The sequence below is a fragment of the Balaenoptera acutorostrata genome, chromosome 1, assembly GCF_949987535.1.
Source record: "Balaenoptera acutorostrata chromosome 1, mBalAcu1.1, whole genome shotgun sequence".
Lineage (NCBI taxonomy): Eukaryota > Metazoa > Chordata > Mammalia > Artiodactyla > Balaenopteridae > Balaenoptera > Balaenoptera acutorostrata.
Window position 1 is genome coordinate 33,017,592 of NC_080064.1, and position 18,849 is coordinate 33,036,440.

General features: G+C 42.5%; 1 protein-coding gene across 1 annotated transcript in view; it reads left to right on the forward strand.

Annotated features, from left to right (window-relative positions):
- The first annotated feature begins 1,020 nt into the window (after window positions 1-1,020).
- Window positions 1,021-18,849, forward strand: part of ZMPSTE24 (zinc metallopeptidase STE24) — a 50,905-nt gene continuing 33,076 nt past the window's right edge. Inside the window, exons 1-3 of the mRNA XM_057528293.1 lie at window positions 1,021-1,234; window positions 3,222-3,368; window positions 11,855-11,941. Of these exons, the coding sequence (XP_057384276.1) occupies window positions 1,112-1,234; window positions 3,222-3,368; window positions 11,855-11,941 (357 nt within the window). The 5' untranslated portion in view covers window positions 1,021-1,111. The remainder of the gene's footprint in view (window positions 1,235-3,221; window positions 3,369-11,854; window positions 11,942-18,849) is intronic.

Below are 18,849 nucleotides of genomic sequence, written 5' to 3' on the forward strand. Positions count from 1 at the left end.
TCAGTGAGATAGATGGGGCTTCTCCACCTATTAATTCATGTATCTGAATGACTATTTCTTACTATTAGATAAGCAGGGTTCACTTTCATTTCTTTTTTGTTTTAGTAGATACGGTGCCGAGAAATATTACTCACATTAATGTATGATAATACTGGTAGCTTTGTTAGAATATTAATCAATTCTTTGGTTTTGTGGACAAAAAAAAAAAAATGCTGCCTGCCATTTCAGTAAACAAAAAATGTTGCCCATGGGACTTCCCTGGCGGTCCAGTGGTTAGGACTCTGGGCTTTCACTACCGTGGCCCCGGGTTCAATCCCTGGTGGGGGAACTAAGACCTGCAAGCTGCACGAGGGGTTCAAAACAAAATCAAAACTCATTACCCACTCTCTAATATGCCTGAATTCAGAACAGCCCAATATAGGCCAAAACACACTTATAATGCCTAGTCCCGCTCTTAACTTTAGTCTTAAGGTATCCCAGGGATGAACACACCACAGTATGAGTAGCACCAGTTCAGAGGAATGATTTCTAGAGCCTGGGAAGCCGGCTCCTCTGCTGTTCCTCCCAGCTACCTCAGGGCCGGAGCGGCGGCCCACTCTGTCCGTTCCCGCTTAGCCCGAAGACTAGTGGTCCTGACCGCGGAAAGAACGGCGCAGGCTGCAGCCCAGCCAGGGCAAGCCCCGGAACGAAGAGAAGAAACTGCCACTCGGGAGGCTAGAAAGCGGAGAGTCCGCGGCTCTGTCAGGCCCAGGAGGGAAGCCGGACCCTCGGCAGGAACACGCCGTGGAGGGGAGGGGAAAGGATGTCGGTGCGACGCAGCTCAGGGTAGCGGGGGCTGGCGGAGGTCGGAACTCGGACTGTGGGCCGGAAGTGAGGAAGGCGGAGCTTATCCTGTTCCTACAGACACTAGGCGGCCCTAGGGAGCGTCAGCCAGGGGAAGAGTGTCTGTGTAACACTGCGGGCTGAGCCGAGGGAGTGGGATGGGACGGGTGTCGGTATAAGGGCTCTCGGGAGGGACGGATATCGCTGTGACACTGCGGGGATGCTCTGAGGGGACGGGTGTCGGTGTGGCACCAGTGCACGCTGAAGGAGCCGGCGGAACGGGGTGGTCATGGGGATGTGGGCGTCGCTGGACGCGATGTGGGACATGTCGGCCGAGAAGCGTATCTTCGGGGCCGTGTTGCTCTTCTCCTGGACAGTGTATCTTTGGGAGACCTTCCTATCACGGCGGCAGGTGAGCCTAGACAGTGCCCACCTGACCCCGACACCCGGCCAGCTCTAGGCCAGCCTCGGTCTCGACTCCAAGTCCCTGGATGATTGCTGCGGCCCCAGCACCGGCCTCGACCTTATGGGTCCCTACTGAGCCTCCTAATTTGGCCCGATGATGGGATAGGCCTTGAGGGGATCTGGTGCCTCAGGACGTTTTCCGCAACGTGATCATGGGCCCCAGGCCGTTTAGGGTCTGGTGAAAGGGAAGGCAGGGCTGCCGCCTTTTCAGGCCTGAGCTGTTGTACCTGCCGCACAGCTTCCTAAGGATTCTCGGGCACAGACTTACTTCCTTTATTTTTGGCAGCAACTCATAAACCTTCAGAAAGAAGGTGCTAAAATTTTAGAATCACAACTTCCCCATGATATTTGTGTCGTGCTCAACCACAGCACTGGGAAGCCATTTTCTGAAAATGAAGATTCCTCAGTCCTTCCAAAGACCTGAACTCTTTTCCCTTTAAAAAATAAAAAAGAAAGAAAAAAAAAGTGTATATGTTGTTTTTGCCCAAAGAACATTTTCTTAAAAGCTTCTTTATTGTTTTTATTCAAACAATTAAACAGAAAAGTAGAAAGTGAAAGTTACTTAATAACAGTTCCCTGGAGATAATCACAATTAACAGTTTGATGGATTAGAGATATGAACTTTATTTATTTATTTATTTTTTGGCCGCACCATGTGGCCTGAGGGATCTTAGTTCTCCCACCCTGGCGGGCAGTAGAAGCGCAGGAGTCCTAAACACTGAACCACCAGGGAATTTCTGAGATCTGAACTTTTAAATGAGATAGATTTGAAGTTTAATTGACCACTTTATGGCAGTCTTTCACTAATGGTTTTCTTCTGTGTTGGCACTGAATCAAGTCAACTGGAATGGTTAGGAAAACCTTTCTTTTTTTAACTGCTGGAACCTTTTCCTTGAGCACTACAATCTTTTTCCTCTGCAAATTTCTCCTCTCAGATTACATTCTGTATGAATCTTTAAATTGAAAATTAAAAAATTTTCTATATCTGTCATTGTCTGGGTTATATCTAGATTTCTTTTTTTAGTCCAGGATATTCAAAGAGATGTTAAGCTGTATAACACTAGGTTCTCTGATTAGCTCTTAAGATAGCTTCGTTGGTACAGAATGCTGTAGGCCTAGAGAAGATCCTTTGCAGAAAGTAAGCACACAGTATGTACTGTCTAAATTGGAGATGGGGTATTGAACATCTACCTACTTGTCTTACCTTAATAATAAGCCTAGTTACAGAAACTACTTTTCAATAATGTCTTCTTTCTTCAGTTATGCTTTAATGTAATGCCCTTTATCAAGGGTTTGGTAAGATATCCAATAATAAATAGAGAATAGAGATTTATTGTAAAACCATTGTAGAAAATGCTGTCCATTATATTGTTTGGTATCTGTTCTCTGTATTATGTACCATGGGCTGAAATTACTTTCTAGAATTTGGGGTAATGAGAAAGTTTGTCTTTCTTGAAGACCTGATCTGTTTCTGTCATTCCTCAAATTTCCCTTAATTTGGCTTCTAGAATCAAATTTAATGACTAGCCACATTAACTGTTAAAACTCATGATTAGCATATTTACTTCCTTCTGTCCATGAATTTGTTTTCTATATTATAGGATGTATGCTATACCTGGAATGAGTAGTACTCTTTGTAATGTTACAATTTTGGTTTACCTGTGCAAACCAAAGTGTGTGACAGCTTTGATTTTAATTTCACCTAGTCAACTAGTTGCAGGTTTTCTCGTGCTTTTACTTTCCTGCACGAGTTGTTTTAGTGGTCAGTGTACTTCATCAAACGCAGTATTTGTGTATGTATAAAGCAAATTCAACAGGCTTAAGTGACAAGTTAATGTTATAAACCATTCAAAGTTTGATCGTAAATGACTATTGTAATAAGTAATGAGTTGGCTTGACTGTTTCCTTAAGGTGTTTTCTTCAAAATATTTCAGAGACGGATATATAAAACAACAACTCATGTACCACTGGAGTTAGGACAGATCATGGATTCAGAAACATTTGAGAAATCTCGACTGTATCAGCTGGATAAAAGTACTTTCAGCTTCTGGTCAGGACTCTATTCGGAGATTGAAGGCACCGTGAGTAATTTACTTCTTGGGGAGACAGTCTGTCAACTTATTTAATACTTTGGAATGTTTATTTTCATTTTTGTATTTTTGTGACACAAAAGAGGGTACCACACCTACAAATCCCAGAATGCTTTCTTAACCTTTGTTATTGATGGTGATGAGTGTGGAGCAAAAGAGGCAGAAACATAACTGTTTAGGCAGTTGAAAACTGTAGAATATGGTAACTGTCACCCTGAGGCAAGGTATGAAAAAGAACCTTTTTTTTTTTTTTTAATATTTATTTGGCTGTGTTGGGGCACGTGGGATCTTCATTGCTGCGTGCCGGATCTTCCTTGCAACGTGCGAGATCTTTCCGTTGCAGTATGCAAACTCTTAGTTGAGGCATGTGGGATCTAGTTCCCTGACCAGGGATTGTACCTGGGCTCCCTGCATTGGGAGTGCAGAGTCTTACACATTGGACCACCAGGGAAGTCTCAAAAAAGAACCTTTTGTTGTAAGTTATTCTTGTAGCAATCCCAGCTCCTCTTCCTGCCTCTCAACTCTGTAACCTATCCTCTACATTGTAGCCCAAGGAATCCTGAAACACGATTCTGATCATGTTATTCTCCTACATAAAACCTTTTGCTGGCCCGCTGTTTCCTTCAGGGTAAAGTCCAAATTTCTTGGCATGCTTTATGAGGTCCTTTTGACCTGGCAGTTGCTTACTTGAGCTTCATCTTTTTATTCCTTCCCCCTAATTCTTTCCGCGTCTTTATTGTCCATCTCATACCCAGCTTGGTTTCTTATGACCTTGAGTCTTTTCACATGCTGGTATCTCTGTCTGGGGTGCCCTTCCTCTCCCCCTTCGTCTCCACTCTCTCACTGGGGCCTGATAAATCCCTACTGTTCCATTAGGATCCAGCTGAGACATCATCTCTTCTAAGAAACCGTTTGAAACTTCCCCATCCCTCAAGTCTGGATAAAGTAGCATCCCATCATTATTCCTATCAGAGTACTTAGCATATTGTATTGAATTTGCCTGTTTAGCTGACAGACTGGTAGTTCCCTAAAGATAGGGTACTTTAAAGTCTTGTTCATCATTTTATACCTAGTACCTGACATATAATAAGCACATAATTCATATATGTTGAATGAAATAATGAGTGACAGATAATTTTTACTTAGTAAAACAGGGCCAGTCTTCTCCCGTGCTAAAAGAAGAGAGGCTGTAAAGTACAGAGCCATGTTTCTCAGTCTTCTTTTCATGATCTCCCCTGGCCCCTGACCCTGGTACCTTTTTAGCCAATTTTCCTAGTTGCCCCTCCATGAAATTTTAATACCAGAGATATACTGTATGTCTGTTTCTGTACTGTATGTATACATATACATATATATATATATATATATATATATATATGTGCTTTACACATAAAATGAGTAAGATTCCCCCTGCCACCACAGAGCAGTTCTTGGTTTTCTACCCCTAAGAACAATTGAAAGTGCATGGCATTGAGGTTGAGAGCTGACTCTGAACTCAGGTGGCTTGAGTTTGAGTCTCAGCTGTACCATACCACTTATGAGACCTCAAGCAAGTCACTCAACATTTCTGTGCCTCGGTTTTCTGTTAAAATCGTATGGTGGGCTTCCCTGGTGGCGCAGTGGTTGAGGATCTGCCTGCCAATGCAGGGGACACGGGTTCGAGCCCTGGTCTGGGAAGATCCCACATGCCACGGAGCAACTGGGCCCGTGAGCCACAATTACTGAGCCTGCGCGTCTGGAGCCTGTGCTCCGCAACAAGAGAGGCTGCGATAGTTAGAGGCCTGCGCACCGCGATGAAGAGTGGTCTCCGCTTGCCACAACTAGAGAAAACCCTCACACAGAAACGAAGACCCAACACAGCCATAAATAAATTAAAAAAAAAAAAATGACTGAGGCTTTTATATTAAAAAAAAAAATCGTATGTTAATAATAGTTCCTCATTCATAGTGTTGGTGAGAGGATTGAAAATTAGTTAATATATGTAGGATGCTTAGAATAGTGCTGGATCTGCTGTAAGTGCTCCAGAAGCATTGGCTTTTGTGTTTTTTATCATCATAAGCATGATTATCATCACTATTCCTCCAGAACTCTTTTACTTATTTATTTACTTTAAGTTTTGGGGTGGTTTACTAACAGCAATAAATAACTGGAACATGTAATAAACATTTAAAGACAGATCTAATACTCTTTATTCATTTATAAAACAGTTTAAAATTCAGCACCATTCTGTCATTCTGAAATGTAACTAATTCTACATATCTATCATATATTTAACTGAGCCAAACCACCATACTCTACTTATTTCATTAGGCAAAAAAATAAGTTGTTATATTTTGTTGAATTTTTTTTAAAATTTATTTATTTATTTATTTATTTTTGGCTGCATTGGGTCTTCGTTGCTGCGCAGGCTTTCTCTAGTTGGGGCGAACGGGAGCTACTCTTCATTGAGGTGCTCGGGCCTCTCATTGCAGTGGCTCCTCTTGCTGTGGAGCACAGGCTCTAGGCGCGCAGGCTTCAGTAGTTGTGGTGCACGGGTTTAGTTGCTCTTTGGCACGTGGGATCTTCCTGGACCAGGGCTCGAACCCGTGTCCCCTGCATTGGCAGGTGGACTCCCAACCACTGTGCCACCAGGGAAATCCCTTGTTGAAATTTTTAAGGGCTACAAAATAGTGCAATATAAAGTGATATAAACATGAATAGAATCCAGAAGTTTATATTAATGAAAAATGGGTATATATTCTTTTTAAAAAATAAACTATTTTTTAGAGCAGTTTTAGGTTGACAGCAAATTTGAGCAGAAAGTACAGAGCGTTCCCATACACCCCATGCCCCCACATATGCGCAGAACTCTCCCATTGTCAATGTCCCGAGTCACAGTGGTACATTTGTTAGAATGGATGAACCTACACTGACACATCATTATAACTCAAAATCCATAGTTTACATTATCATCGCCTTTGGTGTTTTCCATTCTATAGGTCTGGACACAAATATAACTACTTGTATTCACCATTACAGTTCCATACAGAATAGCTTCACTGTCCTAAAAATCCTCTGTGCTCTGCCTATTCATCCCTGCCTCCCACTAATCCTCGGCAACAACTCATCTTTTTATCATTCCCATAGTTTTGCCTTTTCCAAAATGTTATATAGTTGGAATCATATAGTTTATAGCCTTTTCAAATTGGCTTCTTTCACTTAGTAATATGCACTTAAGAGTCTCCCATGTCTTTGCATGGCTTGATTTTATATTCTTTTTGAAAAAATGCTCTGTCATAATTCCTCCAGAACTCTTTTAGGTCCCTCAGTACCACTAAGAGAAAGATTCCTAAATTGAAAATAAGGTTGTAGGTACTTTCACCGTAAGCATCTTTGCTGTAGACAGCTTTGCTGCAAGCATTTTCACCACATAACCAATTGACTGTAAGGCAATTTTGCAGTAAAAGATAAAATAATGACAAATAAAAGAGGGACATTAAAAAGGACATAAACACGTAAAATGAATAACAAAATTAAAAAGACTTTATTGCAAAATACAAAACATTTGAATACATTTAAAATGTGTGTGGATTCATGACAATGCTGCACAAATAACTGATTTTATTTTGTGAATTGTACCTAAGCACTTGTCTTCCAAGTCTTCTGTTCATAGTATTTTATACAATTTTTTTCTTGTTGATTTGTCTCATCGTTCAGCATTGCACTTTTTCTTTTTTGCTAAAACTTCTTCCTTTGTTAAGAGAAGTATCAGTTTTCAAATACTAGGAGGCATATTTGTAACTGAGCTCTGTATTGCGTTGTGAAAGCCTCTATACCATAGTTCATTCTTGGTATGTAGTCATATGTCCACTGATAGACGTTCCAAAGCTCTATGGGAAATGTGGGTTCAACTCTGCACCTTCGAGACCTCTTTCTCCTCCAAAGTAGTGTGTTTCAAAGTAAGAAACCAACTCTTGGGGCAAATCATCTGTCAGCTCAATAAAGCCATCAATAACATCGCTAACTGGAGGATATGCTAACCAGTTGAAACCAAACTGTCAACCCCAAAACTATCAACCAGTTATTTTATCTTTCACAGCAAAATTTCCTTACAGCCATTTGGTTATGCAGTGAAAATGTTTGCAGCAAGGTATTTAAGGCAAAGAAGCTTATGGCGAAGATACAGACGTAAAAATAATTGAGATTGGCTACCATAATTGTTTCCTCACTTAAAGAGAAGTAACTGGCTGTTTGTAGCTTTGTTAAATGATTACAAAATTGTCTAGTTAGTCACAAAATTTGCATTGACAAATATTGAATACTAAGACTAGTGTGGTTAAAGCAAAGACTCAGAGAAATTAAATGGCTTGCCCATATAATGGCCAGGTGACACTCACTGCTAAATAGGAGAACTGAATTTCAAACTCTGCTCTTCTGAGTCTTTAAAATTACACAGAAGAAACCATTCTTGAAACTCTAAGGACTGCAACATGAATGTGCTAAATTTATCCTTGGGGAATTAGTAAACTACATTTGCCATTAGATAGGAAGTATTTTGTGTTACTTTGAAATCCTGTTCTGTTTGAAAACAAGTTCATTAATTCCTATTTTGTGTTGATTAAAATTAATTGGTTTGGGCTTCCCTTGTGGTGCAGTGGTTGAGAATCTGCCTGCCAATGCAGGGGACACGGGTTCGAGCCCTGGTCTGGGAAGATCCCACATGCCGCGGAGCAACTGGGCCCGTGAGCCACAACTACTGAGCCTGCGCGTCTGGAGCCTGTGCTCCGCAACAAGAGAGGCCGCGATGGTGAGAGGCCCGCGCCCCGCGATGAAGAGTGGCCCCCACTTGCCGCAACTAGAGAAAGCCCTCGCACAGAAACGAAGACCCAACACAGCCAAAAATAAATAATAAATAAATAAATTTATAAAAAAAAAAAAAAAAAAAAAAAAAATTAATTGGTTTGTAAGCTTTGGTCACAAAGAACAAGTGTAAAGATTAATTTAGACTTTTTTTTGCCATGGTTCTTTCTACCTGAGGGAACATAAGAGGCCCTTGTGACCAATTACAGATGCCACTGTTCACACAAATGTGACAGAGCACGCAGAGATAAAATGTCCCCCCTTTCTGAGACAAACTTTCCTGATATCTCATAGGTGTCAATAAAGAGCCCTCTCAAGAAATGGAATGGCTGGGGAGTAGAGTAGGGCAGAGTAGAAAAGTTCAAATTGTAACTTCTCCAATTTCTGCTTGTTTCGGAGTCAGCAGTTTAGCCTCTTTGAGTCTCATTTTTTCTCCTCTTTAAGATGAGAAGAAGATAGATATTAAACCATATTTCATATCTTTTGTGGCAGGGACTGAGTAAGATAATGAAATGAAGCAATTAGTATAGTACTCAACACATAGCAATTACTTAGTCACTGGGTTTCTCTGGGCAAGTTACTTTAACGTTTCTGAGTTTCAGTTGCCTTATCTGTAAAATCGAGATGACTATGCTCCCTGCCCTGCCTGCTTCTCAAGACTTTAGTGAAATAATATATGTGGAAGCACAGGACTTGTTTTTGTAGGTATCATTAGTTCTTTTTACAGGACATCCTATCAATACAGAGAAACTTTACTGCTCACCGTATTTTGTTTTTCATTCCCCAAAGCATGCTAAGCAAGTTTGCAATAGCAGTTTCCAAATGCATTCATAAATGCATTCAAAGTTCATATTAAAGGTACCCTTGATACTTACTTAAAAGCTGGACTTTTGGGACTTCCCTGGTGGCGCAGTGGTTAAGAATCCACCTGCCAATGCAGGGCACACGGGTTCAAGCCCTGGTCCGGGAAGATCCCACATGCCACAGAGCAGCTAAGACTCACAACTACTGAGCCTGCACTCTAGAGCCCGCGAGCCACAACTACTGAAGCCCGAGTGCCTAGAGCCCGTGCTCCGCAACAAGAGAAGCCACCGCAATGAGAAGCCCGCGCACCACAACGAAGAGTAGTCCCCACTCGCTGCAACTAGAGAAAGCCCACGGGCAGCAAAGAAGACCAAACGCAGCCAAAAATAAATTAAAAAAAAAAAAAAAAGCTGGACTTTTAATAGTAGATGTTCCAGCCCTTCCCCCAAAGCATTATAAATCCTTAATTCTGCATTATTTATTAGTATTGAGAATAGGATGAAGGAAATGTCATCCCAAGTCAATTAGTTCAACAAGTGGAGCATATACCACATACAGTGGTGCCGAAGCATGTCTTACGGGAAAACAGTTTATATCCAAGATTGAGTTAGTTAAAGTAAAGTGGAAATAGCCGGATGTAGAGTTAAGGGGCCTTTAAAAAGGCAGTCTATTAAAACAGTGATTTTCAAACTTTGGTGTACATCACATTTAACTGGAGACTGACTCTTGGGCCCCACTTTCAGTTTCTGATTCAGTAGTTCTGGGGTGGAGGCTGAGACTTTGCATTTCTAACATATTCCCAGCGATGCTGCTGCTGCTGTCCAGAGACCGTATTTGAGACCCATGGTATTGTATCAATCCCCTGCATACTGGTAAAAGTCTAAGAGATGGATAGCATCAAGTATGAGTGCGATTGTGGGGAAATAGGAATGCTCAAGTATGGCTAATGGGAGTGTAAATTGATGTAAACACTTTAAAGAACAAGCTGATAATGCCAAATAAAGTTAAAACTCACCATATATTGGTCTAAAAAGATGTAGAGTGTAAAAAGTAAGTTGTAGAATGATAAATACAATATGATGTCATTTATATGTGTATATATATATATATTCATTAAAAAAAATTTTTTTTTAATAAATTTATTTATTTATTTTTGGCTGCGTTGGGTCTTCGTTGCTGCGCGCGGGCTTTCTCTGGTTGCAACGAGCAGGGGCTACTCTTCATTGTGGTGCGCAGGCTTCTCATTGCAGTGGCTTCTCTTGTTACGGAGCACGGGCTCTAGGTGCTCAGGCTTCAGTAGTTGTGGCACGCAGGCTCAGTAGTTGTGGCTCGTGGGCTGAGAGCGCAGGCTCAGTAGTTGTGGCGCATGGGCTTAGTTGCTCCACAGCATGTGGGATCTTCCCGGACCAGGGCCCGAACCCTCGTCCCCTGCATTGGCAGGCAGATTCTTAACCACTGCACCACCAGGGAAGTCCCTATGTGTGTTATATATATATATATATATATATATATATATATATGTATATGTATATTTATATTTATATTTATATATTTATATATTCTTAAAAAGCATATGTAAACCGCTTTATTATTTATGGGTACATATATAAAAATGGAAAGTAGATTGGAAGGACACCTAAGAAATATATGATAGTGCCCAAAACCCTCAACGCCACAAGGAACCATGTCTGAACGGATGGGAATATTGTGCTTCTAACCAGGGAGTGTGATCATTGTGTTCTCGGGGCTCCACAGGTGAAGAAACAGTACGTTGACTCCTCTGGGCAAAATGATTCCACGAACTTGGTATCTGTTGTGAGAAGTCATGTTTTGTAAGCATGTATTCTTTTCACATTTTAAGAGCTGCTCCCTCATTCATATGTCTTGTTGGTTTGGTGAATATCTGTGTTCGCTTTATCTGCCCAAGACAAAGGGTGGTGCTGAGAAAGGGCCTTACTCCTATGATACCCTGACTCCTACCTCAGGATTCACTTTTTCCTGACCCAGAGAAGGCTCTGATAGCCCATTCTGTCCCCCAACATGGTAGGTGGACATGACTCTCTACTTATACCGATACTAATACTTTGTCCTGACCAAGAGGCTATTTCCTTTCAAGGAAAAGCCAGCTATGGAGCCGTAAAGCCTGGCTCAAATTCCATTTCTTTCACTTGTTAGCTGTGGGATTTTTGACACGTTGCTTAGCCTTTCTAAGCTTAGTTCCTGATTCTTAAGGTCTTTTGTGGTCTTTTAAAACACTTTTTTTTTTTTTTAATTTTATTTATTTATTTATTTATTTATTTATTTAATTTTGGCTGTGTTGGGTCTTCGTTTCTGGGCGAGGGCTTTCTCCAGTTGTGGCAAGCGGGGGCCACTCTTCATCGTGGTGCGCGGGCCTCTCACCATCGCGGCCTCTCTTGTTGCGGAGCACAGGCTCCAGACGCGCAGGCTCAGTAGCTGTGGCTCACGGGCCCAGTTGCTCCGCGGCATGTGGGATCTTCCCAGACCAGGGCTCGAACCCGTGTCCCCTGCATTAGCAGGCAGATTCTCAACCACTGCGCCACCAGGGAAGCCCATGTGGTCTTTTGGCCAAAGTTTGTTGGTTTTTTTTTTCTCTAAACAGCTTTATTGAGGTAAATTAGCAAATCATACAGTTCATCCATATAAAGTGTACAGGCAAAAACCTTTTAACAGTCTAAACTTAGTATCTCAATTGGTTTGTATCTGTCTAAATGCGTATTTTATCCTAAATAAGATCTCTCTTTTTTTTTAACATACTTTCATATGATAGTTTCTAGTACTGCTTCAATGTGACCAACATGTGCTTTGTTTTATAGCTTATTCTTCTCTTTGGAGGAATCCCTTATCTCTGGAGACTCTCTGGGCGGTTCTGTGGCCATGCTGGCTTTGGACCAGAATATGAGGTATGTCATTCATTAGCATATATTTGTCAGTCTTTCTTTTTCCTTGGCCAGCTTTCTACTAAAGTTAATTTTTTGGCTCCTACCATTATTAGGCTTCTCTGTCTCTGCAGTCCTTGTTGACCTGTGTTAGCATAATGCAAGTTACTGTAGCAAACCCCAGAATTTCAATGGCTTATTACAATAGTTTATTTCTTAATCACATAATAGCCCAGTGTGAGTATTTTGGGTGTCAGCAGGTGACATCCTTTTATGTGGTAAGTCAGAGACCCAGTCTCTTGTTATATGGCTCTGCCATTCCCTAAGTGCCCCTAAGTTCTCTGCATCCAACAGGCAGATGGAACGAGAGGGTGTTGAAAGTACATCCTCTTCTTAACTCCCTTGGCTCCGAAGTGATACCTGTCCTTTGCATTCACATTTCATTGGTGAGCCAGTCATTTAGTCTCAGATGCAAGGGAGCTGGGTAATGTAGTCTCTGGTAGGCAGCTGCTTCTTGGGAACAACTCTATGAAAGGGGAAGCATGAACTATGTTGAACTCACGCTAAGCAGATACCCTGTGCCACACATGCTTAGCAGATACTTTCAACAGAGACAGAGAGTATACCTCTTAGAATCTCCACTGAGCTGCTTGAGTTGACTGCCCACTCTTCCAGGAATACCAGTTATTGGAATCAAAGCCTTCGACCTGAGACTTTCTGCCTATAATGGATGCTGGGACACTGCTTTTGACTTTTTCTTGGAAATTGCCAAGTCTGTTCTCTCCTTCCTGATTGTTTATTTGAAATGATGGGTCTTATCTATACGTGTAGGTACCTTGGGCTTTAATTCAGCTCATCCTGTATCCCTTTTCTGTGTACCGTTTTCTAAAGGAGCCAAACTCTTTAAGACCTCTTCTTCCTGTGATATCTCTGTATCTTCATAGACTCTGTCCTGACCTGCTATATGCGCTGTTATAGTTTAATTGCATGTCCTCTGTATTGTTTCATAAACAATTTAAGGTGGTTTTGTATAAACATGACTGGCTCCTATTTTAGTTCCCATCTTCAATGTCACTTTCTCAGAGAGGCCTTCTCTGACCACTCTCATCTAAAATCGCATCCCTCTGTCACTCTTTTTTTTTTTTTTTTCCCCTGGCCGAGCCACCTGGCTTGTGGGATCTTAGTTCCTCAACCAGGGATTGAACCCAGGCCCTTGGCAGTGATAGCATGGAGTCCTAACCACTGGACTGCTGGGGAATTCCCCCCTGTCACTCTTTAGTGAAGCATATCACCTTATTTTATTTTCTTTATAGAGGCACTTACCACTATTTGCATTTATCTTATTGTTTATTCGTTTACTTTTTATCTGTCACCCTGACAAGACTTTTAAGCTCCAAGGGGACAGAGACCTTACATATTTTCTTCACTGCTGTGACTTGTGCCTAGAACAATGCCAGTCACGGTGTAGGTACTCCATAAGTATTTGTTGAACGAATAAACCCAATTTATATACATACATATAAAAATATTCCTTACGTTAATGGGACATTTTATATAATGTTCTGAGACATTATTTTTGTATTTAACAATGCTTTAGAGATCTCTTCCTGTCTGTTTATATAGATCTTTGTTTTCTTTAATGGCTGCATGGTACTGGCAGTCCTCACTCTGCAGTTCTGATATACACACATTTCACCTACCATGGTTTAGTTAATAACACCAGTCCCTCAGCAGGTTCAAATTTCAGTTGCCACAGTATGTTACATGCATAACTGCATAAAGTACAAGTTCCCTGCTAGCTCTTCAGTCCACAAATCACTGTGCAAATAACAAATGCTCATGCAGTGACCAATCATGTCACTCTTTTCAAATTCTGCTGGTGACTGGTCACTGCACATCTGCTATTCAGTGAATCAGAGCGTGCAGTCGTCTTGCCTCCTGGTCTCCCAGCTATAAATCCACATGACATTTTACAAAGATGGATCACTGAAAGAGGGAATTGGCCAACAAAGATGAAAGTGTAGCAAAGAAATGGAAGATGATAACACTGGAATTGAAATTCAAATCTAGGAACTTCCCTGGCAGTCCAGTGGTTAAGACTCCACGCTTCCACTCAAGGGGCATGGGTTCAATCCCTAGCTGATGTACTAAGATCCTGCATGCTGTGCGGCACGGCCAAAAAAAAGAAAAAGAAATTCAAATCTGATGTACATGGTACAGAGGAAACAGCTGACCAAATTCCCACCTGAAACAGCTTTTTTGGTTTTTGTTTTTTCATAATGTATGAAGCACTAAAATACCCTTGCCCTGGATCCTCACCGGTACTTATTGTATACATGATTTTTAACTTTTGCCAGTCAGGGAAAAAATGTTATTGTGCTGTTATTTCATACAACTTATTGAATGGAACTTGTTGAATGGAAAAGTCACTTATGAAGCAACATAAGTAAGTAAAAGTGTGTGAATATCCATACAGATTTTTAATATAACTAGTGTCCTGGTGATGAACATTTAGATTGGTTCAATCTTCCTCCCTCCCTCCCTCCCTCCCTCTCTGCCTTCCTTCCTTCCTTCCTTTCTCCCCCCGCCTCCCCCAGCTCCCTTCCTTCCTGTGTTGGGTCTTCGTTGCTGTGCATGGGCTTTCTCTAGTTGTGGCGAGCGGGGGCTACTCTTTGTTGCAGTGCATGGGCTTGTCATTGCAGTGGCTTCTCTTGTTGTGGAGCACAGGCTCTAGGTGCTTGGGCTTCAGTAGTTGTGGCACACGGGCTCAGTAGTTGTAGCACACAGGCCTAGTTGCTCCGCAGCATGTGGGACCTTCCTGGACCAGGGATCGAACCCGTGTCCCCTGCATTGACAGGCGGACTCTTAACCACTGCACCACCAGGGAAGTATGGTTCAATTTTTCTTAATTGCCTACACTCGTGCCCATCCTTGTACACATGTCGTTGTGCACATATTCCACATCTATAAGAAGTCTGAAATAGTATATACCAAAATTCCAAAAGTGGTTTTCTCGGGAGAGAATTTTGGCAATTTTTATTTCCTTATTTTTGCTTATCTCTTAAGAAAATTCAGCAATGAGCATCTACTTCTCATATAATTAAAACCAATTTCTTCACTAAAAAAAGAAGAAGAAGAAAACTAAGTGGACCTCAGCTTACCCTTAGGTATAGGCAGTGTGTCTTTTGGCAGGACTTTCTGCTTTCCAAACTACCAACAAGTGGTCTCATAATCAGTGTCCTTATTTTTTGACAGAGATATTTGGCCCAGCCTTTTTCAGCAGGTAATCGACTTAATGACTCAGGATGCTCCAGAGTTCTGTTGCCACATTATGCATATAAGATGGAATGAGTAGGTTCATCTCAGACAAGAGGTGAACTGTGCCATCAGGATGTTTTGGTCTGGATCACTTTGCCCTCATGACGCAGCACTTTATAACGTTCTGTGTCCTGGAGTCTTCAAGTGTTCACTGATAGGGCTAGAGCCCAGATCTTGTTGCCTTTGAGAAGCTATGCGTCAAAACCCCTTCCCCTCACTACCCAGTAGATCTTATTCCTAGGATATTTTCTCCTTCCTGATTAGAATTAGAGATCTTCTGAGAAAAACTCCTGGAAGTTTGTGTGTTCTCCAACTTCCCCAGTGTGACTGTCACAACTCCTTTTTTCAGCTAGAATATCTTCCTTAACGCAGTCACCTGTCTAAACTCCAGCTCACAGTTGTCTGTTAGGAGTAGAAGGATCTTAGAGAAGAGTAGTGAAAAGTAGCATTTTGGGGTTGGATTATGAAAATCTTTAAAAGCATAATGAGTTTGCAGTCTTATAGAGCAGCGGTCCCCAACCTTTTTGGCACCAGGGACTGGTTTCGTGGAAGACAGTTTTTCCATGGATGGGGTGGGGGGACAGTGGGGAATGGTTTCAGGATGATTCAGGAGCATTACATTTTTTTAAAAAAATAAGTTTATTTATTCATTTATTTAGACTATGTTGGGTCTTAGTTGCTGCGCGTGGGCTTCCTCTAGTTCCGGCGAGCAGGGGCTACTCTTCGTTTCAGTGCGCAGGCTTCTCATTGCGGTGGCTTCTCTTGTTGCGGAGCACAGGCTCTAGGCACGTGGGCTCAGTAGTTGTGGCTTGCGGGCTCTAGAGCGCGGGCTCAGTAGTTATGGCGCACGGGCTTAGTTGCTCCTTGGCATGTGGGATCTTCCTGGACCAGGGCTCGAACCCGTGTCCCCTGCATTGGCAGGCGGATTCTTAACCCCTGAGGTGCATTACGTTTATTGTGCACTTTATTTCTATTGTTATTACATTGTAAAATATAATGAAATAATTATACAAGTCACCATAATGCAGAAACAGTGGGAGCCCTGAGCATGTTTTCCTGCAACTAGATGGTCCCATCTGGGGGTGACGGGAGACAGTGGCACCTGAAGTGTGTTGCTTATGTCCATCTACTCCGTAATCTCGTTTTGGTTGCTGTCACCGCAGAAAACCCTGCTTCACAAAGACAGGATGTTGGAAATGGAAGCAGGCTTTTCAGTGCTTTTGTGGCAATCTCAGGATATTCCACCTTGACTTTCATCCAGAACGTATGGAGATTTGAAGTTGTCTTAAACATACTTTTTTTTTTTTTTTTTTTTAATTATTTATTTACGGCTGTGTTGGGTCTTCGTTTCTGTGCGAGGGCCTTCCCCAGTTGCGGCAAGCGGGGGCCACTCCTCATCGCGGTGCGCGGGCCTCTCACCACCGCGGCCTCTCTTGTTGCAGAGCACAGGCTCCAGACGCGCAGGCTCAGCAGCTGTGGCCCACGGGCCCAGCCGCTCCGCGGCATGCGGGATCCTCCCGGACCAGGGCCCGAACCCGCGTCCCCCGCATCGGCAGGCAGACTCTCAACCACTGCGCCACCAGGGAAGCCCTAAACATACTTTTAAGGCCACCGTCATTTACGATCTCAAGCAGTTAATCCTCTTCTAGCACAGACAAAGTTAGTTCACCTGGCTTATTCACAAATGGGTCGCAGATCCATTCCTTCCCAGTTCAGGGGTCTTTTGTGGTTGGGAAGTAATGCTCAGACTCTTTTGAAAGCTGAGATATGTGATCATGCACCAGCTGGGAGAAAGAAGCCCCTTGCTCAGTCTCTTTCAAAATCTCTGCTAATGTTTGAAACACGTCAAAAATCCCAGTGTTCACTTGTCGACCCCATAATTCCAGTTTGGCTCTGAATGTAGCTACTTTATCTGCCGACTTGAACACAGTTGTCGTTCTCCCCTGAAGTGACAGATTGAGTTTGCTGAGCAGGTTGAATATGTCACACAAGTAAGCAAGTTTTGTGACCCATTGTGTGTCACTGAAATGTGCGGCCAGTGGTGACTGTTTTTCTAAAAGAAATCTCTGGAGCGGCTCTTGTTAACTCAAAAACTCTGGCCAGTGATCTACCTTTAGAAAGCCATCTCACTTCTGTGTATGAGGGAAAGCGCGGGACTTCCCTGGTAGGCTAGTGGTTAAGAATCCACCTTCCAATGCAGGGGACGTGGGTTTGCTCCCCGGTCGGGGAACTAAGATCCCACATGCCGCGGGGCAACTGAGCCCTTGCGCTGTGGATCCCGTGTGCCACAACTAGAGAGAAGCCCGCACGCTGCGACTAAGACCTGACTCAGCCAAATAAATAAAGAAAAAAAATATTAAAAAAAAAAAAATAGAAGATGTGTGTGCTCTGCATCCATCTCCTCAGAGCTGCACGAACAGATGTGAGTTAAGGGCATGTACTTTAATGTGGTTGATAATTTTAATCACATCCTGCAAAACGTTGTTAAGTTCAGGTGACATTTTTCGGCTAGCCAGCAGTTCTCTATGGATGACACAGTGCGTAGATTCACATTCAGAAGCGACCTCTTTGACCCGAGTAGTGAAACCAGAAAGCCATCCAGCCGTGGCAGCTGCTCTGTCCATGCATATACCGACACAAAATGACCAATTCAGTTTTCCTGATATGTAATCATTCGAAGACTTGAATAGTTCCACAGCTGTGGTGCTGGTTGGCAACAAAAGTGCACATAACATATCCTCATGCACATCCTCCTGAAAAATATATCGCACAGAAATATATCGCAAGGCAAACATTGCTGCCTTGTCAACATCGGTAGACTCATCAACCTGGATTGCATACCATGGTGACTCATTAATCCTCTCTAACAGTTGTGCCTCAATATCCTCTGCTATTTCATCAATTCGTCTAGTTATGGTGCTAGCCGAAGGAGGAACATGTGCCACCGTTTGAACTGCAGCCTCTCCTAAAAGTTCATGACAAATGTCCTCAGCAGCAGGCAGGATCAACTCTTCACCGGTAGTAAAGGACTTCTTAGCTTTAGCCATGCGGTTAGCCACTAAGAATGATGCTCTCAGTGCAGACACATTTGATGACGTGGTGGCCTTCAATAATTGCTTCTGTTCTTTGTGTTCGTGTTTTTTTTTCCTTTGAAAAACTCCAAAGGCTTGCCGTCAATGCAGGTGCTTGGTCTCCATGTGGCGAAGCAGTTTTGAAGGTTTCATGGCTTCGTTGGATAGCCGGTGGCCACATATTATACAAAGCAGGCTTGGAGAATGTGAATCACCTGTTGCAATGAACCCGTAATTTAAGTAGAACTCTTAGTATTTTCTTTTAAATGTAACTTTCTTTTTGTTGGCAGTCTTAGAGTCTTCTGCTGTCTCATCACTGGGTCTTTCTCCCTTTTCAAAGAAGCTCTCCAGTGATGTTTGTTTTTTTACTCATCCCGGCTAGGGTTAGCTTGTGGGCTTACCAAAACTGTGGCTGAGACAAGTGCGCAGTGTGGGACAGAGGCGTGGATGGAAGTAGATAAAATAATGGGCGGGCCACGCACAGACTAAAATGTGTTGGATTCTGACTTAAAGCCTGCCACCAGATGCAGCTGTACAATTGAA